The 23,881-nt window shown below is 33.6% G+C and overlaps 1 protein-coding gene across 2 annotated transcripts; it reads left to right on the forward strand.

Moving 5' to 3' along the window:
* Positions 1-1,574: 1,574 nt before the first annotated feature.
* Positions 1,575-23,598, forward strand: LOC110648535 (probable AMP deaminase). Of its 2 annotated transcripts, XR_009144766.1 has the most exons (21): positions 1,575-2,239; positions 8,017-8,210; positions 8,563-8,773; positions 9,239-9,414; positions 9,575-9,626; positions 11,995-12,122; positions 12,197-12,376; positions 12,508-12,575; positions 12,661-12,803; positions 13,759-13,820; positions 14,467-14,580; positions 15,454-15,594; positions 19,476-19,628; positions 20,215-20,268; positions 20,354-20,464; positions 21,443-21,616; positions 21,694-21,774; positions 21,970-22,068; positions 22,153-22,364; positions 22,891-22,951; positions 23,062-23,598. XR_009144766.1 is itself a non-coding variant. In XM_021802809.2 (19 exons), exons 1-19 carry the CDS (start codon positions 1,750-1,752, stop codon positions 22,219-22,221), a joined length of 2,700 nt encoding a protein of 899 aa, XP_021658501.2. In that variant the 5' UTR covers positions 1,575-1,749; the 3' UTR covers positions 22,222-22,510. The 2 variants fall into 2 exon arrangements, 1 of the variants encoding a protein (XP_021658501.2); XM_021802809.2 differs by lacking the exons at positions 22,891-22,951; positions 23,062-23,598 and having other exon boundaries at positions 22,153-22,510.
* Positions 23,599-23,881: the final 283 nt, after the last annotated feature.

The following is a 23,881-nucleotide window of genomic DNA, read 5'->3' on the forward strand; positions in this document are numbered from 1 at the left end:
GTAATTATTTTTAATAAATAAAATTGTTGAATCCAAATAAATAAAAATTCTATTAAATAATATAATACTTATATTCATATAAAAATTAGATTTTTTAAATCAAAATATTAATTTGTATTTATATTTAAATATAACTTTATTTATTTAATTAAAAAATAATTCTACATTCAAAATATGATTCATAATTCTTTTTGTACGTATCTAGTATTTGTCATGCTAGAATAAAATTATAATATTAAAAAAATTAAAAAATATTATATTTTTTTATATGTACACACATTTAGTATTATTACAATTTTTAATAATGTACTATTTTAAAATAAAAAAATTAATATCATAAATTCCAATCATTTTATAATTCTATTAATTTTATAATTAAACTCAAGCTTAAAATATTATGTTAATTATTAATTTTTTAAATAATATATTTATTTATTTATTTTTTACTTATGTATATAATTTGTTTTATATACTCTGTATGTAATTATATATTATTTAAAAATTTTATATTCATATAATTTTATTATATAGTACATACTAATTAAATATTTTTTCAGAAATCAACATATATGATTTTTTTTTATAATATTTTTTCCATTGCTATATACATATATAAAGTTTATCAACAAATGTAGCAGGATTTACATAGAATTTATAAATTCAATTTTAATTAAAACTAAATTATATATTCATGCAATAATTAAAAATTTTAAAAACATATCTATAATTGAAAAATACAAATTTATTTTATATGAAATATTTTTGAAATAAACTTATAAGAAAGTAAATTAAAATAAAACTTCAAAAACATTAATAAAAGAATCCATATATTTGGTTAGCAAAAATTAATTTATTTTATAATTTATTTATGTAAATTCAAATATAATTGCATTAATAAAAAAATTCATATGTTTAGTCAGTAAAAATTAATTTATTTTATAATTTTTTTATATAAATTCAAATATAATTACATTAAAATATTTTTATATAAATAATTATAAAATAGAAATATATTATAATTTATTAAAAAAGTGATTTATATAAATAAAATACTTTCTTATTTTTATAAATGATATAAATTATTATGTTAATTTTATAAAATTTTATTTTAAACTATATTATAATAAAAATTTAATTAAGTTAAATTTAAATATAAATAGGGTTAAAAATTTTAAATTTATATAAATTTTAAAATTATACAGACAATTAAATTTTAAGTCTTAAAAATTTTAAATTTATATAAATTATAAAATTAAATTAAATAATAAAAATATAATTATAAATATTATCAATAATGAGGTTAATTTAGGTAAAATTAATGCCTTCTCTTTATCCTTGCTTTATTGGAGGATTCTGAAAAGTAGTTTGCGAGATTAATGATCGTAATTGAAAAGAATTCAGGAATGTGACCATGAAACCGATAGTTTTTTTTTTTTTTCGGTCTATTGACTTGAGCGGGCTCGTCAATTTAATAAAAAAAAAAAGAGCGGGCTTGGATTAAACATTCTAGAAGGAGATGGGTCAGGCCCAAATTCAGCTTGTAACCTATAAGTACACGTATTCTCCATTTAGGTCCCACCAACTTTGAATTTGGGAAATCTCTTGTTCAACCCCAAAAAAACCCCCAACTCTGTTTTCCCCCGGTACAAACCAAAACCTATAAGATTCCCATTTAAACCCTCATCACCGGGCAGAAGAGAAAGTGGGGCTCCGTTTGTCATCCGCTGTAAAACGGCGTCTCCGATCTTCATGGATTCGTCGTTGTCGTCTCTGCACCTAGCCATGGCGGCTCTAGTTGGTGCTTCATTGATGGCGATTTCGGCTTTTTACATTCACAAGCGCACTGTCGACCAAGTACTCGATCGTCTCATTGAAATCCGCCTCGGTTCACCTAAAAGCTCCAAAATGAAATCAGTCGTCACTGACGAAGAGAATTCCGAAGAGGAGGAAAATGAGGAGGCGAGTAGATATAAGGATGAAGCTTACCGGTCGGATGGAGAGGTGGCTGTGGAGAGAAAAATGTGGAGCCGGAGTGCATCGAGGTCGTTGGACGATAAAAGTGTCCTTCGCAATTATAGAATGTCACGTTCGATGCCCAATGCGTTATTGAACAATGATTGGTTCGATGAGGATGTGAAGTTTGGTCAGCAGTCATCGAGGTTTAGTGCTCAGGATCAGGGAGAGAGGCTTAATTTCGTTCCTTCAGGGCTGCCGCCTCTGCAAATGTCTACAAGAGATGGTAAGTTTGAAATAACTGCAGCGGACTGTAATTTTGTTGGAATTCCATTAAAAGTAGGTTTACTGATTATTTCTTGTAAATTTTAATATCTTGAAGTGGTTAATCGTTATTTTGCTCTTGAAATAGTTGTATTGTGTGAATGAAAACATAACCTTTCAAAATGAAAAAAAAAAAAAAAGAAATGCACAGCAGTCATGGTGTCATATTAAGCAGTGGCAATATGAAAGCTAAAACAGAAATACCGTGGAAAAAATTCATTGGTTTAATATTATTGATGATGCTGGGTTGCGGGAAGGAGCCAGGAAATTGGGTTTGTGGGTAGAAAAATTTTATTTTGCTCATTCAAAAGAAAAATATTATGTATAATAATAAATTATCTATAAAAAAATATATAAAATAATAAATTATTGCTATAGTTTTAAATTTACATGTGTATATCATAATATATTAAATTTTTAATCACTATTAAAATTTAAATATATTAAACAATTATAAATAAAAAAAAATCAAAAGATAAATTTTAATTTTCAAGTAATTACAATTATTTTAGCACATATAACTCAACTCAACTAAACCTTTATTTCAAAAATTTGGGGTCGGCTATATGGATTCGCTTTCTCCGCTCTGAACGATTTTGGGTTAAATTCTCATAAATATATAATGCTTCTAGGTTATGTTGCACTACTCTCCTCCAAGTCAATTTAGGTCTACCATTTTTTTTCTTTCTATTCTCTAACCTAACCTAATGTGCTCTACTTGTCTAACTGGAGCCTCCGTATGTCTACGCTTCACATGACCAAACCACCTCAATCTTACTTCTCTCAACTTATCTTCAATTGGCACCACTCCTACCTTTTCTCTAACACTCTCATTACGGACTTTATCTAGTCTAGTATGGCCACTCATCCACCTTAACATTCTCATCTCTGCAACTCTTATCTTAGATGCATACGACTCTTTAAGTGCCCAACACTTATTACCATATAACATAGCCGGTCATATGGCTGTACGGTAAAATTTTTCTTTTAATTTATTGGGAATCTTACGATCACATAAAACTCCCGTGGCACGTCTCCACTTCAATCATCCGGCTTTAATCCTATGACTAACATCCTCCTTACATCCCCCATCTACTTGAAGAACTGAGCCTAGATATTTAAAGTGATTACTTTGGGACAGTACCACTCCATTCAAACTAACTCCTTTCCTATCACCAATTTGGCCTTCACTGAACTTGCAATGCATGTATTCTGTATTCGTTCTACTTAACTTAAAACCCTTTGACTCTAGAGTACTTCTCCAAAGTTCTAGCTTTCTATTGACTCCTTCTTGTGTCTCATCTATCAGAACAATATTATCCGCAAACATCATGCACCAAGGAATACTCTCTTGTATATGTTTCGTCAGTTCATCTAAAACTAATGTAAAAAGGTAAGGGCTTATGACTGATCCTTGGTGTAATCCAATTAAGATCGGAAAATCTCTTGTGTCCCCTCCCACTGTGCGCACAATAGTAGTTGCTCCTTCATACATATCTTTCAATACTTGTATCTACCTAATAGATACCCTCTTTTGTTCTAACACATTCCATAAGACCTCTCTTGGAACACTATCATAAGCCTTCTCCAAATCAATAAAAACCATGTGTAGATCTTTCTTCACATCTCTATATTTCTCCATCAAGCTTCTAATGAGAAAGATCGCTTCCATAGTTGAACGACCGGGCATGAAACCAAATTGATTGAGAGAGATAGAAGTATCATGACGTAGTCGATGCTCCACAACTCTCTCCCACAACTTTATAGTATGGCTCATGAGTTTAATTCTCCTGTATGTCTTCCTTATTTTTAAAAATAGGTACTAAAATACTCTTCCTCCATTCATCAGGCATTTTCTTTGAGTTTAGAATCTTACTAAATAATTTAGTTAACCATGCCACTCCCATATCTCCCAAATACTTCTACACTTCAATTGGTATTTCATCGGGTCCACAGGCTTTATCCACTTTCATTCTCTTAAGTGCTTCCTTTACTTCTAAAGATCTAATCCTTCTAGTATAATTCACATTCTTTTCTATTGTTCTATAATCTATATTCACGCTATTACCATTTTGACTATTATTAAAGAGATCATTAAAATAATTTCTCCATCTTTCTTTAATGTCCTCATCTTTCATCAGTACTTTTCCTTCTTTATCCTTAATGCACCTAACTTGATTGAGATCTTGACATTTCCTTTCTCTCCTCCTTGCTAATCTATAAATATCTTTCTCCCCTTCTTTAGTTTCAAGTTTCTCATATAACTTTTCAAAAGCTTGTGCTCTTACTTGACTAACTGCCTTTTTTGCCTCTTTCTTTGCTATCTTGTACTGTTCATATGTCTCATTATTATCACATTTAGATAATTTCTTATACCATTTCCTTTTTCTCTTCACTGCCTTTTGTACTTCCTCATTCCACCATCATCTCTCTTTTGAGGGTGGTCCATGTCCTTTAGACTCTCCAAGTACTTTTCTAGCTACTTCTCTAATCTTTGATGCCATTTGTATCCACATATCATTGGCCTCCATATTCAGTTTCCATACTTCGGACTCGAGAAGCTCATTTTTGAACTTCACTTGCTTTACTCCTTTGAACTCCCACCACTTTCTTCGAGTTACACTATTTCTTATGACCTTACTTGAATTGTTTCTAAACTTGACATCCAAGACCACCAGTCGATGTTGACTTGTTAAAGCCTCTCCTGGAATGACCTTGCAAATCCTTGCATAGAGCTCTATTTGTCTTCCTAATTAAGAGGAAGTCGATTTGGCTTCTATGTTGCCCACTTTTGAAAGTCACTAAATGTGACTCTCTTTTTATATAGTAGGTATTTGCTAGTATTAGGTCGTATGCCATAGCAAAATCAAGGATGTTTTTTCCCTCCTTATCTCGACTGCCAAAATCAAAACCTCTATGAACATTCTCATAACCTTGTCTATCACTTCCTACATGTCCATTCAAATCTCCACCAATGAAAACATTCTCTTCATTCGGTATGCTTTGCATTAAATCATTCATATCTTCCCAAAACCTTTATTTACTCTCACTGTCTAGTCCTATTTGTGGGGCATAAGCACTAACTATATTTATTGTTTCTCCTTCTAGTACTAACTTGACTAGTATAATTCTATCTCCTACTCTTTTCACAGCTATTACTGCGTCTTTCAATGTCCTGTCTGTGATTATGCCCACTCTGTTCTTGTTTCTCTCATTTCTGGTAAACCACAGTTTGTACCCTGAATTACCTACATCCTTACTTTTCTCTCCTACCTATTTAATCTCCTGAATGCAAGCAATATTCACCCTTCTCCTTTTCAGGGTATCCACAAGCTCCATTAATTTTCCTGTAAGTAATCCAACATTCCAAGTACCAACCCTGATCCTCCTCCTATCTTGCTCCTTCCTAATTGGTCTCCTTTTATGATATCTTCTATTGTTTTCTATGTCTATCTTGTGTTCTGTTCCACTATTTATTCTACTATCTGTTCTATGGACTAACTTCTTTAACACCACACCTGGCCGCTGGCATGGTGCGTCGCTTTCGGTGAACGCCCTACACTCTTGCATATTTTTCACTACACCCGAGCTCCGATGTAGCACGTCGTTAGTAGAGGACACCCCAACGTTTATATCATTTGAATCCATATCATAGGGTGTGACGAAATTTTTACACTGGTTGTCACCTACCGCAACCCTCCTCCTTTATCCGGGCTTGGGACCGGCTAAACGCAAACTACTTAGGCGGAGTTAATTATTTTAGCACATAAAAGATATTAAAATTATGATTGCATATTAAGAGTAGTTCTCTCCTTCTCTATGCTAACTAATATATATATATATATATATATATATATATATATATATATATATATATATATATATATACTAAACCTTTATATATCATTTAAATGATTAAAAACAAAATTTTATAAATAAATTATATTGTAACAAAATGTCTGAATTTTAACTTTTTTAAATATGTTAATTCAAAATATAAAATTGACCCTAATTTATTTTTTTAATTAATTCCAATGAAATTTATTTATTAAAAACTATCAAAAATATTTTACATACTATATATCAGTGTTATTAAAGCGAAAGGTGACACTGAGGCGCGATAAGGTATCCCATGGCCTTAGGCGAGAGGCGAAGCGAGGGCCTTTTTGAAGCAAGGCGCTGTAACCTAAATTGCCTAAAATATATATATATATATATATATATATATTAATATACTTCTAACATAAAAATTCATTCATTTAACTGGTTTAATAAGTAAAAAAGCACATTAAATTACCATTTGCAAATGCACAATACCTTTTTATTCTAAACCAAGAGGAGCATATCAAACTTCCCATTAATGGGACCTAAACCATTTTAAAATTAAATTAATTAACCATTCTAAATGAGATTTACAATATCCATTTAATAAAAATCATATAACAATTGACAATAACAAAATTCATATCACAGTGCCCATATAATAAACAATATGAAACAACAAATTAACAAAAAAAAAGTGCTACTGCTTGATAAAAATGGCGTAATTGTTTATAAGAGAGAAAAGCATAGAAAAGATAAGAAAAAAAAATAAAAAGGAAAAAAAGGGAAAATAAGTAGGAGAAAAGAGAAAAAATGGCGTTCTCCAAGTCTGTTGGTGAGAGGAAAACGACAAGTGAGAGGGGAGAAGAATACAGAAGAAGAATAGACGAGAGAGAGAGGAAAGAAGGTGAAGAGGGCAAAGAGAGAGAGAGAGAGAGAGAGAGAAAGGAAAAATACCTGGTCTGGTGCCGTTCTGCAAGTCTATTGGTGGCGTGAGTTTAGGGTTCCTTTTTTTTGTATTTTTATGCTGTTTAAAAAAAATAGAAAAAGGGAAAATGGACTTTCTTCAATCAAGCGATGCCTTGGTTGCCCAGCGCCCGTCGCCTCAACAATCTGGGGCGCGCGCCTCCTTGAAGTTGCCTCGCCTCACCTCACCTAGGCGAGGCGCCATGGGCTCGCCTCGCCTCGCCCAGCGCCTCGCCTTGTGCCTTTTATCGCCTTTAATAACATTGCTATATATATTTTAATTTTTTTTTTTTTTTTACAAAGTTGAGTGGGTCAACTTAAGCTGGCTATGCCCATGTTGTGGTTTGCTATGTAGTTAACTGAGTTCATAGGTTTGTGCATTATTTGTTGGTGAATGTTTTTGAACAATGAACGTTACAGTATGTTCAAACACCTCAACAATAATTAATGTTCCTGATAACTACTAACATTTAACAAAAGGTAAAGACTGCTTGAAATTTGTGGTTAGCATCTTGTATTTCAAATTTTTGTTTTGGTACTTTGGAAATTCTTGAACGGGAAGGGCGTGCCGGTGTTTGAACCCTGGCCTTCTGCGATATGAGGCTGGTGATTCACAATCGAAACTGCCAATAAAATATTTCAAAATTTCATGTAATGGCTTTGTTCTTGGGCACTTTTAGGAACTTGAAGCCAGTAGCGGGAGCCATTAGGAAAGGAACTCAGTCATGGAAATTTTCTTTACAACTAACTGAATAGTAACCTCCACTTGTTTTCCTGGCTACATGTTGATATGCTGAGCATTGCTTTCTCTATACTGAACTGAGAGCATAAGGAAATGTGTCCAGTATGCTTTCCGTGGTCTACTAAAACAAATCAGGAAAATTGGCTTTGTTGCATTTTTGGCTGAGTTGTTGCGCCACACTAATTTTGCTTGCTTGCTGCTTTTTGTAGGAGAGAATAAATCTGTTAACTACTCAAGTTCTGTTACAAGGATGGCATCTCTTGGCCGGCTAAATACTCCAAGATCCCCTGGTGGTAATGCCCTTGAAAGCTTGTGGGATTCTGATGAGGAAGGAACAGAGTATAATGAAGATGACATTATTTTCCTCAATGGGAACATGGATTCTTCTGCAGATCATATTAATGTGTGCAAATCTTTTACATATTTTTGTTTGGTTATAATTAGTTTATTGTCCTGGACATCCATTTTACTCAACAGATGATGCAGTTGCTTGCAAGTTTGGATATATAGATGCTTTGGCTTTAAATGTTCATGCCCTATTTCTTATGTTATGCTCTTGGAAAGAAGATAATTTACTGGTCTAGTGTGCATGCTTTTTCTCTGGGATGGGTAGTGACATAGTTGAGAGCAATGTAGTGTCACTTTCTTTGCTTTGTAATCATCTATTTCTCTGGTAAAGGTTTTGTTGCTTGGTTGAATAACTGAAATCAAGCATTTAAAATCAATCTGAGATATTGTTGCTAATGAGTTTGCAGGAGGTTGATTCAAAATTTCAAAACTCATCTTTGCTATTTAGAGGTGACACTGCAAATGTTATTAAAGGTCAGAATATTGAAGATCCTGGAGCTGAAGCAAAAGTTGGTGTTGATATGCTTAGCAGAAAAGTAGATATAGCTTCAGTGCGCCAAGTGGGAAATGAAGCTGCTTTTGCCAGCACAATTTTACCTTTGAGAACAACAATGCATGGTATTCTCAAATTTATAGTCCTCCTCTGAGATCTGTCTTTCTTTCACAAAATTTGTTGTTTGTATTATGGCCTAATGTTAAAAAAAGCACCAGCTTTAGCGCTTTTCACATTTCCAACACAAACTTTGATGGTTTAAGTTTGATTAATTGATGCATTTTATTGAAAAAGTTAAAATTCCATGCTAAAATTGTGAAAAGGGATAAATTTGGTGCTTTTTATTTTTTTGAAATTAAGCTTGGGCTTGTATTAATTGTTGACATCTGTGTTGGTGCTATTGATGCAATTTTACTTATCCCCCATAATCAAATTCCAATGTTAATGAAATTGTCAGCTAGTTGAGATGGTCAATCCAAGCATAAGTGGCACTTTATGTGCAGCATGAATTTTGTTTGAAATTTGGATATAAGGTGAGATTTTTGATGGTTGATAAATGTTTTCTTTCTGTTGGAAACAATTTCATTCAGAGTCAGTAAATATAGAAGAGGAAGAAGTGCGGAAGATGATCCGTGAATGCTTGGATTTGCGGAATAGGTATGTTTACAGGGAAGTGGTTGCTCCATGGAAGCAAGATGTTACTGAACTTAGTACCAAAAAGTTGAAATCAGATCCGTTTCACTTTGAACCTGTCCCAGCAACAACAGTATGTTATTTTCTGCTTATCAATGTCAAGCTCTCAGCTATAACTTTTTGTTGCATAAGAATTTCTTTTTCTTTTTAATATCCATACAGTCAAATGAAGCCACTCATTTATCCATTATGCTTCTCTGATTTGTATATTTGAAAAAAATATTCTTGTGCAGCATCACTTTAGGATGGAAGATGGAGTTGTACATGTTTATGCTAGTGAAAAAGGTAAGTAATTGCATTAATTTTTAGCACTTAAGTTGAAACTTGTTATACTAGAGATTAAGCGATTAAAGCCATGGCCATTAGATGTGGTTTGATTTCTTTCAAAAGTTGGCTTGTCAACTGATAGCTTATCTGATAAGATCCAATTTGGCCATAAAAAAATTTGTTATATCACTAGATTCAATCACTCAGTTGTGGTCAATCCTTTTCCTTTGTTCTTGTAAAATGAATTGAATAAGGTTCAGTGATGACTGTATGAATCTCTTTGCAAAACAGATTTTCATGTCAATGATGTATTATTTTGATCCATGCATTTGCAATTAGAAGTTAGAACCTCCTATACTTCATTGTACCCTTAAGTACCATGTTGGTTAAGGATATTCATTCATGGGTTTCGTACTTTTGGCACTTCAAATTTGTGGAGAAAATCTATGAAATTTGGGAAACAGATGACAAGAAAATTAAGTTGCATATAGGTGTAGGCAAACCAAACCAAAATGGCTTAGGCCATTTTGGTGATGGGGAGCCCAGTTTTAAGCCCAGCTCAATGGGTAGCCTGCCAGCTTGATATTCACTCTTGGTTCCATAATTCTCAAACATGGTATCAGCGTAGGTCAGGCTCAATTTCAGTTTCAATTCGATTTCCTGATGTTGCTGCTGCATTCAGTTTCAGGTTTCAAGCGTCAATCGGATGTCCTAGTTGCCACTAGGGGGAAGTGTTGGAATATTACTTGTAGGAACAAGTCCCATATCGGTAGTGTACAAGAAAATTAAGGGGCATATAAGTGTAAGCAAACCGAATCAAAATGGCTTAGGCTATTTTTGTGATGGGGAGCCTAGTTTAACGTGTAGCCTACGAGTTTGATATTCATACTCTTGGATCCATAATTCTCAATAGTTCTAAACTGAACCTTTTAGGACCATATGTGTGATGCCTTTCTATCTTCATTCGTCCCCCACAAATGATAAGGTGTGAACTGTGAACCATGATGAATTACACAGTCATGATCTATTGCCATTATTTTGGTAATGCTCCCATGTAAACGATCTTGAAGTTGGCCTACTATAGCTATCCATTCAAATTAGTTGGTGTGGTATCTCTTTTTATAAAATTGCTACCTAGTAAAGTTCTTTTGGGCCTACATAGGGTAAATAGAGGATGAAGTTGTCATGCCAAACTCAAACATCAGAAGGAATGAACTATGGAAACTCAAAACTCAAAATGATGGGAAGTAGATTATAATCATCATAGTTGTGAAAGGCTCGCTTGAGGCAAGAGGTGCACCAAGCAAGGAAGACATTGCCTCAAACCTGCAAAGGCGGGTGACCTCACAGAGGCGCACCCAAGCGCTGGCAGGTGCTAGGCGCATCCCAGTGAGGTCAGCTCCACTCCACCATTGCAGAAAGTCGATTGGTAAAATAAAGAAGAAGAAGAAGAAGAAGAAGAAGAGAAAGAGATGCAAACGTACCTGGCTGGTTTCCTTCTTACTTGTATTTTATTGGTTGGCAGCTGGCATGTGCTAAGTTAAGATTAATGGGTTTCTTTTTATTGCTTGGGTTTCTTTTTATGGGTTGGTAGCTGTCACGTTAAGAGTAATGGGTTGTTATTCTTAATGGGCTAATGGTTTAAATAAATGGGCTGGTGCTTATTAGTGTCTTTTTAATGTATTTTTAATTCTATTTTTCATAAATTAAATATTAATTATAAATTAGTTTTATATTGAATACAGAATTACTCTTAATAAGTTTATAGAATTTAATTTAAATAATTTTAAGTCATTTAGTAAGATATATCATTAAATTAAATATATAGTAAAATTACAATTATAATGTAATATAAAATTAAAATTATCATTTCAATGCTATATTTGATTAAAAATAAAATTAATATAATGCATTTTAATGATGATTTTCACTCATATATGCAATTTAATTGACAATGATGATTGTGCAATAAAATAAAAATAAGTAATTTAATAAATAATATATCATATATATTTATATGTAATTCATATTATATTAATTAAATTTACTTATATAATTTATTCTTATGAATTTTTTATTTAGGTGCCTTGCCTTGCTTAGGCGTGCACCTTGTGCCTAGGCTCCAGGACCCTTAGCGCCTTGTTGCGCCTTAAGCCTTTAATAACTATGATAATCATGAGGAAGACTCAAGGCTTATTGTAGGTGTATGGAAAATGTTACTATAAAGAATTAGGATAATTTCTCAGGTGTTGTATTAAAAATAGAAGATGGCGTGATAATTTGTTTTGAAAGATTCTTATATGACTTGAATGGTCACTTGCTTTTGAAAATCTATCTACTTTGTTGATCATGTGAATAATCATGGTTTTTCTAATTTTTAATTCAGATACTGTAGATCTTTTCCCTGTTGCTAGTGCAACAACATTTTTTACAGATATGCACCACATTTTAAGAATCATATCTATTGGAAATGTTCGTACTGCTTGCCATCACAGACTAAGATTTCTTGAGGAGGTAGTTTCTCCAGACTTCAGTTTGGATTGATACTTTAGGGCATCTTCTTGTAACTTATATCTGAATGTACACAGAAATTCCGCCTTCATCTGTTAGTAAATGCAGATAGGGAGTTCTTGGCTCAGAAGAGTGCTCCCCACCGCGATTTCTACAATATCAGAAAAGTTGATACACATGTGCATCATTCTGCTTGCATGAACCAGAAGCATCTCCTGCGATTCATTAAGTCAAAGCTAAGAAAGGAACCAGATGAGGTAAATTTTGATTTCCTGCCAATCTTTTAATTTTAGCCAATTGTTTACTTTAGTCAGAATCTTCGCTGTTTTTATATGCTGTTAATATGTTAATAACTCTTTTGCATGATTACTATTGACATTATCTGCAGGTTGTTATATTTAGAGATGGAAAATACATGACACTAAAGGAGGTTTTTGAGAGTTTGGACTTGACTGGGTAAGGATTATCATTGTTTTATCAATTCTCTTCCTATCAGCAATTGTTCTGTTAATTTCATAACCTTTTGAGCATTGGATGTCAGGTATGATTTGAATGTTGATTTGTTGGATGTCCATGCTGATAAAAGTACCTTTCATCGATTTGATAAATTTAATCTCAAATACAATCCTTGTGGACAAAGCAGACTTCGGGAGATTTTTTTAAAGCAGGATAATCTAATTCAAGGTTAGTATTTTAATTCCTGCATAAATCTTGGTGGACTGATACTTGTTATCTTACTTTTTCTTTTTTTCACCAATAAATAATCTGTAAAAATATTCTATGTAGAGAACGTTTACTAAGAAGATGGTTTTTTTTTTTTTTTTTTTTGTAAACTTATAATGCTAAAAATAACTAAGAAATATGTTTTAATGTTTAGACTGGAATAGTGCATTGGAAAAATAATTTTCCATCAATGCAAAAAGCTATGATAATATTTGAATCAATAAGGGCTTCAATTTTCTAGATATGGAACTGGAATGGGCTATTTCTTCATCTATGCTATCGGTTTAAAACCAAATCATCTTTGGTCTGTAAACGTAAAGGGAAAAGGCTTTAATTTCAGTCATGGACTTTTACATTTGTAGTTGAATATGAGAGAGAATTACTAAAAAGGGGAACATACATTTTTGTGGTTGTGGGCAATCGTCTGTGGTGACTGAGAGCCAGCCATAATTGTTGGTGGTCTCTTGACTAGCCGACATAAGTTGATATGTTTTTTTACAGTTTCTTTTCCTTTCACGAGTTTGTATAATTCTGGAAAATGACTTTCTACTTTGAAGACAAGAAATTGTTTTCCTTGCATTTCCCTTTGACAAGTAAAACATCTTCTGTTGACCAACTTTTTTACTTGTCCCAAACACCAAAAAATGCATAAAATATTTTTTGTGAAAATCATGACGGAAGCATCAATTCCAAAAGAAGTTTGGGAGTAATGTTATTTATGCTTTTAATTTGTTTTTACTTGTCTTTTTTTTTTTTGAACCTAAATATCAAATATATCTTCAACTAACAGGAGTACTGTTGTTTTTCTATCATTTGTATGATTGTATTTGTTGCAATGTTGAAGTGAATATGTGTACTATCAGATTATATTAGGTGAAAGAAAAAAAAGTAGTAAATTTTAAGTGAATTATTGCAGGACGTTTCTTGGCAGAAGTAACAAAAGAAGTTCTATCAGATCTTGAAGCAAGCAAATACCAGGTTTCATTTACACACTATAGACAAATGATTGAAACTTTTAGTGCCATTGATTCTTATTCTTTAGGTCATGCTGTTTCTTCCAATCTATGACACAGTGGACCAGGATATTGCTTTTCAAAGAAACACTGCTGCTCCCTTGTAGTGGATCAATTATTGTTAAGGTTTAGAATACATGTGTGAGCGCTTCTCTGGACATCGCTTTGGAAGAACAGGAAATTGATTTTTCTTCCTTTCTTTTTATCAAGAGCACTTAAATAGAGCAGAGAATCATTTTTCCATTTGTAAGAATATGAAGAACAGCATAAAAAAAAAGGTTATCTTTGGACTTGCTTATATTTTCATGCGGGTTCTCTTTAGCACAATGCAGGTTTATAATCTCCCTTAAATTAGTGTCCTTCAGGAGACAATCTGGATTGCACATAGTCAAACTATTGATTCTAACTCAAAATTGGGACACATGTTACCATTGATCCTTGGTTTTATCTTAGGAACCTTTTGCTGCTACTTTATGCAGTATGCCCTAAGTTGTATCTTTATTTTAATGACGTTTGGGTCTAATTTGCAGTTTTATGTCAAATACAACCTGAGTTTACAATAACTTAATCTGTAACATTTTGTGGAATTTTTCTCCTGCTACAAATTTCAGATGGCTGAGTATAGGGTCTCTATTTATGGAAGGAAACAAAGTGAATGGGACCAGCTAGCAAGTTGGTTCGTTAACAATGCAATTTGTAGTGAGAATGCTGTCTGGTTAATACAGGTAATTCACAATACCAATGCCTTTTATTCTGGTAGCTCCATTTTTATGTATGTAATAATTGTGCATTCAGTTGATCACAGTGGCATGCCTGAAATCAGTTGTAACATGATGTGGGCCATTGAGGCCCTTCCAGTTGGTTAGAGAAGAAGTGAGGCTTCATATACAATTCCTTGACTAGAATTGTACACATTGTTGTATAATAGTAGTGTAAAGAAATTCCCTTTATTTTCATGCATTAAATTTGTTGATAGATGGTTCTCTTACCCTTCCTGTCGCATCCCCTTATGTCTCTTCTTTCTCCATTTCCCAGAAAGTGCTTCAAAGAATTGTATTGATGTGAGGATTGCTGAACACTATCTGCATAGGATATTAGGATTTTGTTTGTGATCTCTTTCTATCATGCATGTACAATTGTAGTCTAGTATTTTATTGTTCCTTCAATAGCATTGAGATGTGACAATTAATTGGTTTTATAAGTTATGCAAAAAGATAAAATGTTATGAATTATTAGCATTTCTTATTTTAATTTACTTCAACCTTGGATTTTGATGAATCCTTTAAACATGTAACCGTATTTGTTTTTCTCCTTGCTTAAAAGATGAAAAAAGTTCAATCTTCAGTCTTATTGCCATTTATATTAAATTGAAGCATTTTAAGACACCATTTGATTACTGCTAGAAAAAAGCAACAAAAATGGTTTTGTTGCTGTATCAATAACCTATGAAGTATTATTGTTCTTAGCAACCTTTTAGTGCCAAGAGTGCTATGTTCTTGATTCTTATATGTTGCCTGCCAGTGAAAAGTTTTTTTTGCTGGGCTTTGCAATTTTATTTCAGTTGTTCAATTCTTTTTAAGTGTTTTTTAAATGCACAGCTACCACGGCTATACAATGTGTACAAGCAAATGGGAACGGTTAAATCCTTTCAGAATATTCTTGATAATGTTTTCATTCCATTATTTGAAGTCACAATAGATCCAAGCTCTCATCCTCAGCTACATGTGTTCCTCATGCAGGTAAATTTATGTATTTATTGGAATTTGATAGTTTGACAGTTATGTAGATTGTAATTGATATGGTTGGCAAGTTTTTGTTCCTTTCATGCGTGATGTGTAATTTATACACATTCACAACTATCCCCCACCTTAGGTTCAAAGATAGACACATAGATGCGAACCTCAAGAACGACGCCTTGAAATACGCGAACAGGTTTGGTTTATAATTCCAAGAAAGCCAAAATCAAGTTCAAACACCAAGGAATATCTTAACCTATCAATTATAGAGAATTGAAAACCAAGATAATTCAAAGATAGAATTAAGGAATTCTTGACCCAAAATTTATAATCAAATAAGAACCAAGAATATCAAGATTTTTAAACTCTACAAGGTTAATCACTCTTGGAGAATTTAGTTTAGTTCAAGAAAGAACTTGGGAAAAATTCCTCTCTTGTATTAATTTAATCAAAAGTAATGTTTTTGAAAAAGTATTAAGTTAGCCTTATATATGCGGCTGAAACCTAAATCACTAAACTAAAAAAAATAAAATAAAAACTTAAAAGCTAATAAAAAAGCTGGATTGGGCTGCATTCTTACCCAAGGTCCAAAAACACATAAATAAGACTCAAAATGCATAAATCTGGCCAAAATAATTAAAAAAAACTATTTAGACCTGTCCTAGATAAAAAAAAAATACACTAAATTTGCGTAGAAATCCTACAATTCTATCCAAATATTTCTTGATTATCTCCCATGCAAACTTGGATCAAATTAAGCCACTTTCCATCTTCTTGTAATCTCAATTTGTTGATTGTATATGTATATTTAGCTTCTTATGCAACTGCTTCCTTAATCAACTTTTGCATCTTCTTAACTTTAGTCTTTGTGATTGGAGCTTCTTATGCAATTGCATCTTGAATCATCTCACAAACATTCCTAGTATTCTATCATCCCCTTCCTCTTTAAAAGGATTCGTCTTCGAATCTTCACCCACATCAAAAGGGAAAAGATCAGCAACATTAAAAGTAGTACTCACATTGTACTCACCAGGAAGGTCCAATTTATAAGCATTGTCTTTAACCTTGGCCACCACTTGAAATGAACAATCTCCTCTAGAATGAAGCTTAGACCTCCTTTGAATTGGAAATCTTTCCTTCCTCATATGCACCCAAATCCAATCTCCTGGTTGGAAAGTAACTCGCTTTCTTCCTTTATCAGCTTAGGCTGCATATCTCTTATTCTTCTTCTCAATGTGCTATTTAGCATGTTCATGTATCCTTTTAACCAACTCAGCCTTCTTCTTTCCATCGAAACTTGAAATTTCATGCACATGCAAAGGAATCAAATCTAATGGAGTTAAAAGGATTAAACCCATAAACAATATCGAAAGGTGCAAAACTAGTAGAAGAATGCACACTTCGGTTATATGAAAATTTAACAAATGGTATACATCCTTCCCATGATTTCAAGTTCTTTTTAACGACAGCGCGCAAAAGAGTTGTTAAAGTTCTATTAACTACTTCAGTTTGTCCATCAGTCTGTGGGTGACATGTAGTAGAAAATAACAGCTTGGTACCCAACTTATCCCACAATATTTTCCAAAACTACCTTAGCAACTTAACATCTCTATTACTAACAATGCTCCTAGGAATGCCATGCAATCTCACAACTTTCATAAAGAATAAACCAGTAATATTTGTGACATCATCAGTTTTATGGCAATGAATGAAATATGTCATCTTAGAAAATCTGTCTGCTACCACAAATATAGAATTTTTACCTTCCCTAGACCTAGGCAATCTCAAAATAAAGTCCATAGACAAATCAACCCATGGTTCACTAGGTACAGGTAAAGGTGTATATAAGCCTTTAGGTAAGACCTTAGACTTTGCTTTCTTACATGTGATACACCTAGAACGCACTCTTTCCACATCTATCTTCATATGAAACCAAAAGAAGTGTTCCCTTAATGTATCCAAAATCTTGGTAACCCCAAAATGTCCCATGAGATCACACCATGTGACTCACGCACAAGCAACTCCCTCATAGAGCAATTAGGCACACATAATTTATTCTCACGAAATAAAAACCCATCATACCTATAAAACTTTTGAAAAACAGTTTTCTCACATGCATCATAAACAACAACAAAATCAGAATCCTTAGCATACAACTCCTTCACATGCTCAAAACCTAACAATTTAGCATTAAGAGTAGAGATAAAAACATATCTGCATAATAATGCATCAACAATTACATTTTCCTTACTTTGCTTATACTGAATAACATAAGGAAAAGTCTTAATAAATTTCACCCACTTGGCATGCCTACGGTTGAGCTTGTTTTGCCCCTTCAAGTGTTTCAATGACTCATGGTCAAAATGAATCACGAACTCCTTTGACCACAAGTAATGCTGCCTTGTCTCCAACGCTCGCACGAAGTCATAAAGCTCTTTGCAATACGTTGAATAGTTCAATGCCGCACCATTCAGCTTTTCACTAAAATATGCAATGGGACATTTCTCCTGCATCAAAACAGCACCTATACCAATCCCAGAAGCATCACATTCTATTTCAAATGTTTTAGTGAAATCAGGAAGACTCAGTAATGGAGCAGAACGTAACTTATCTTTGATTAAGTTAAATCACGGTTTTGTTTCTCACCCCATGTAGAGCCAACATTTTTTTTAACAATCTCAGTCAAGATTGCAGTTAAAGTACTGAAATCCTTAACAAACTTTCTATAAAAACTAGCTAAACCATGAAAATTACGTACCTCAGTAACAGATGTAGGAATCGGCCAGTGACAGATAGCTTTCACCTTCTCTTCATACACCTCAATACCTTTTGTACTTAATCACATAACCCAAAAACACAACTTTGTCGATGCAAAAAGTACACTTTTTAAGGTTAGCATACAATTTCTTTTTTTTAAGCACTTCAAGCAAGCACTTCAAACACACACCACAAATGAAGCATGTGTTCTTCCATATTTTTACTGTACACTAATGTATTTTCAAAGTATACCACCACAAACTTGCCAATGAATGCACGCAAAATATGGTTCATTAATTTCATGAATGTACTAGGTGTATTAGTCAATCCAAAATGCATAATTAATCACTCATATAAATCATATTTTGTTTTGAAAGCAGTTTTCCACTCATTCCCTACTTTCATCTTAATCTTGTGGTATTCACTTTTTAAATCAATTTCCGAAAAGACACAAGCACCATGCAATTCATCTAATATGTCATCTAGCCTAGGAATGGGTGTCTATACTTTACCGAGGGAGATGGAGTAGGTTGCAACTCGATTTGGCTGTCTGGGTGAAGCTGCATCTCGTGAGTGATGGTAGAGAGAGCTAGAGCTGGGGTCAATACGATGGATGAGGGAGAGCGAGGGAGCCAAAGGTAGAGGGTATAGGAAAATGCAAGCTCTTTTTGGTTTCAAGGTGAAGTGGTGAACAGACTGAGGGGTGGCTGGGTTGAGGTAGACAGTGGACACTAGCGGCAAGACTCGAGAGGCAGGAGCTGAGAGATGTTCTCTGGAGTTTGGAGAGTAGAATGCAAATTGGGAATTAGGTTTAAGGATTTTACATTTATGCCTGGGTTTGCTCACCATAAAACAACATCTATCAACGAAAACAACAGAACCGATATAAGTTGAGAAATATTTCAGTTGGTTTGGTTATTTCAGTTTTTCTGACCTTAATAACTGAATTGGTTGAATTAAAAAACTGAAATAGATCAGTTCAGTTTGTTTTTTGGGTAAAAAACCAATTTCTGCTCAATCCTAGTCGTAATATATTGACATCTTACCTAATATATTGATGTCTGACAGAATCAACAAAAAGAAAGCTAGTTATATATGTATTGTGTGTGTGTATTTTCTTGATTCAGGTTGTGGGATTAGATATTGTTGATGATGAAAGCAGACCAGAAAGGCGTCCAACTAAGCACATGCCAAAACCAGCAGAATGGACCAATGAGTTCAATCCAGCCTACTCTTATTATGCTTATTACTGCTATACGAACTTATATACTCTGAATAAGGTTTCTATACTTGCACCTTTCTTTTTTAAACAATTCTGTATATGATTGAGAAGTTTGTTCATTATTAAGTGATTGAATGTGCCAACGTTGATTTTAGAACAAAATTGTAGCGAGTCCCTTAGCACTGTGTGATTGTTTCTATCACCAAGTTATAATGGGGGCTGGTGCTTATTGTGTATGATTTTTATCTGATCATCTCCTCAATACATGGATATACTTGTAATTATTTGAGTGTTGGGACTATTGAAACACTAACATTTCAAACTTAATTCAATTTCTTACCAGAATGGAGGATAAAAGATTTACTTGGATAAGATTTTAAGTAAAATGAATGGATTTCTGTGGAAGTCACCTAAATGGTTGATTTTTACAAAATACATCTGCATTATGAAGTAAAGCATTCGGCTGATTTTGTTGAATTGCTGTACTGAATTATTTCAGTCATTCTTGTTTTATGGTCTTTTTTCTTCTTTCAATAAAAAATGGGGGAAAAAATGAAAGAGGGAGAGAGAGAGAGAGAAAGAGAGAGACAATTTTATGCTGAATCATATTGGAATCTACTTATATTTTACCCTTTCCTTTCCAGCTTCGTGAATCTAAAGGATTGCCGACCATAAAATTTCGGCCACATTGTGGAGAGGTTTTTGTCTATCCTTAATCTCTCTTTTAGACTAATTTATATTGCTGAGATGCTGATGATACTTGCAAGTTGCAACCCTGTGCAGGCTGGTGATATTGACCATTTGGCTGCTGCATTTCTTCTATGCCATAACATATCTCATGGGATCAACTTGCGGAAATCTCCTGTTCTGCAATACTTGTATTACCTTGCTCAGGTTTGCTTTTCATGCCCTGGCATTCACTTGTAATTGAAATAAGGCACAAGCTTGGGATTTGCAACAACTCTTTAACTGTATTTCTGGGAGTAACTGCCTCTCAACTGGCATGATCTTATTGCTGTGCATCTCCTCTCTATCCATGTCACTTGGGGAACTAGAACAATTGCATCTGCAATCCTAATACTGTATTTAAAGTATGTTAATGTTTCCGAGGCCACTGCTTGGTGCATCAGGAAAATTCTTGGGCTTGTAACCACAAAGGTGCAAGTTCAAGTTTTGAGAGCAGCCAATTTACACTAAAGTATTGAATGATAGGGTTGTCTTGTCTCCACATCTTCCCTCCCAGAACCCTACCTCAGAGGAAACAGAAAGCCTTTCTGTTTACATCTCTCAGTCATTGAGTTTTGAGGGGTTCACTTTGGTGAATTTCAAGGTTAATTATAAAATTTGTCACTAAATTTGTTACTAAATTTCATTTCAGTCACAACTTCAATTTTGTTGCTATTTGGTCATAGAACTTTAATTTTGCTTAATTTTGGTATTGTCACCTGATTCTGTGCATAACCTTTCCAAAATGCTGGCGTGGACCACTTCTTTGATTAAAATAATTCATTTCTTTCTCCTAATCTGCAAGGGAGAATATATGTCCCAAGTCAATAAAAAAAATTTCTAAAAAAAAGAAAGAAACGAATACATTTCCTAATTGCATACGGACCCTCTAACTATGTAAATATTGCTGTTCTTTAGTTAGATTTTATCCAGAATTAGGCAAGACTATCGAGATTGATACAGAATTAAAGTTACATGACCTAATAGCTGCTGATTGATGTGACCAAAATCAAATTAAGTGACAAGTTGAGTGATTATTACCATAACCTGTGAATTAAAAGGTGACTTGCACCTGACATTGTTATTTTATCAGTCCAAAGTCTGTTAAATTGTTTGTTTATGAGCTACTTTTCCTTCCATTGTCAGATTGGATTGGCTATGTCACCATTGAGCAACAATTCCCTTTTCCTGGATTATCATCGAAACCCATTTCCGATGTTCTTCCAGCGTGGTCTGAATGTTTCACTCTCATCTGATGATCCTTTGCAAATTCATTTAACAAGGGAACCACTGGTGGAAGAGTATAGCATTGCAGCAAAGGTTTGGTTGTTTTTATTTATTTATTTTTTAATATTGTGTTATGGTGATGTGTGCGATAAAATTTTATCCTTCTATAGGTGTGGAAACTCAGTTCATGTGACTTGTGCGAGATAGCGAGAAATTCTGTTTATCAATCTGGATTCTCCCATGTGGCAAAGGTGAGGAATTTGAAGAACACTGCAGGCATGCGCAAATATGCATAACATCTATTAGTTTGACTTTTCTAATCAATATAATTAGCTCATTTGATATGATACCAAATGGAAAATATTTATTGTGGGGGGGAAGCAAAGTATGGAATCTGTTAATATGGTTTGCACTCTTTTTTTTTTTTTTTTGGATTCCTTCTGCAGTTGCATTGGCTTGGCAGCAAATTTTTTCTAAGAGGTCCAGAGGGAAATGATATTCACAAGACAAATGTACCCCATATGAGGATTGCCTTCAGACATGAGGTAAGTTTTATGCAACTTATTCCAAGAAGGGAGTCTATACTATATCTAGTTATCTACCCTTCATAGCTGATTTCATTTTTGCAGACGTGGAAGGAGGAAATGCAGTATGTCTACTCGGGAAGAGCTGTTTTTCCTGAAGAAGTAGAATTTTAAACAGAATGAAACTGGATTGCGAATAAAGCAACTACAAAGTGGACACTGGTTCTCAGTGAGAATTGCTATCAGTTCCTCTGCATGTTTCTGACTTTACCAAATTTAAGGAGAAGATGCCATTTTCAAAGAGGCAATTTTTAAGAGTAAATTTCACCCATCATCCCGGAATTTAGGGAGTTATGATAGCTTCTTTTTTAAATTTTGATTTGTAACATAAAATTCCTTTAACATTAATTTAGTAAACATAAAAGTTCGTTTAATATATAATAACTTGTTTTTCAGTTATAAAGTTGATGCGACTAAAATTTCTCACATACCTTCGAATTAAAACAATCCTCTCTTCCCCCTTGCTCATCTCTCTCCTTTTCTCAAGTCATTGCTCTCCGTCTCCTTCACAGTTCACAGTATTGTCACTCATTCCTTTCAAGAATAGTGACTGCTTCCCAAATCATTGCTCATTGTCTCCTTCACAATGTACATTAAAAGTAATAACCATTTTTGTTCCTGGTGCTGTTGTTGCTCCTCCTTGTGCTTTTATTATTGCCCTTTAATTCCTGGATTGCGTTCTCATCCACACTTCAATTGATGTTTTCTTGTTTTTTCGGTCTGCACTTCACTTCTCCTCTACCTTCTCAGTTTTCAATCTCAATCGGCTTCACTCTTTCACAGGTGGCAGTGGATTTTTCCAAGAACCCAAAGCCCACCTTCTCAATAGTTTTCTTGGCATCAGGCAATTCTAAATTTTAATTGTTCTTGACATCAGGTAATTCTAAATTTCTAATTGTTGTTTGTTGCTTTGCTGGAAAAATGGTTTATTTTGGAATTCTTGCGTTGGTTCAGTATTGAGGGTTCAAGTAGTAATGACAAAAGAGGATGCATGGGTTATCAAGTGAGGATGATCATATTTGCTCATCTTACCACCATTGACTATAAATTCATCTCATCTTTTGCTTTTTTCTACTTTTGGTGTCGAGACCAATATGGAATACCTCGTGAGGTTCACTGTCCCTCGATTAAAATTCAAGTTGGTTTGCTTCGATCTAGAGATTGTGTGAACTATGATATCCACTTCTGTGAGGCAAGCACTTGAACAAACACACAATAATGCAAGAAATTATTTAGCTGCTCTGCTGGAGCCTTGCGTTTGCAGAGTGAAATCTTTGGATTATATGGAATGGGATTTGAGTGAAATTCTGGTTAGTGACTCTGGCATATTTGAGCCAATAACCAACAGCTTGTAGTTTCTGAATTGTTTGATGATAATAGTGCGTGTATTATGAGAAGAAATTATCACTTTTATAAACATATATTAAACTAATGTGTTGCCTATTGCTTCCCTTAAATTATAATGTAGATCACCAATTTGTGGTGAATGAAGTTGAGCTCTCTGTAGGTACATGTTTCTGTTTATGTTCGCTTCATGTTTTTTTTTTTTTTTTAACCTTCAATTAATCATTTGATGCACAAGAGTTGGACAGGTGCGAGAAGCTTTATTGGATCAATGAGTGGTGAAGAGAGAGAAGGGGAGAGGGCATGGTGAAGATGATTCGATTAAGTCATTTTAAGACTTTTATTTTTATTTTTTTGTTGAGTTTAGAACGGCTTTATAACTAATGAATTGATTATTATAAGTTAAAATGACTTTTATATTTATTAAATT

This window comes from Hevea brasiliensis, chromosome 2, assembly GCF_030052815.1.
Source record: "Hevea brasiliensis isolate MT/VB/25A 57/8 chromosome 2, ASM3005281v1, whole genome shotgun sequence".
NCBI classification, from domain to species: Eukaryota; Viridiplantae; Streptophyta; class Magnoliopsida; order Malpighiales; family Euphorbiaceae; genus Hevea; species Hevea brasiliensis.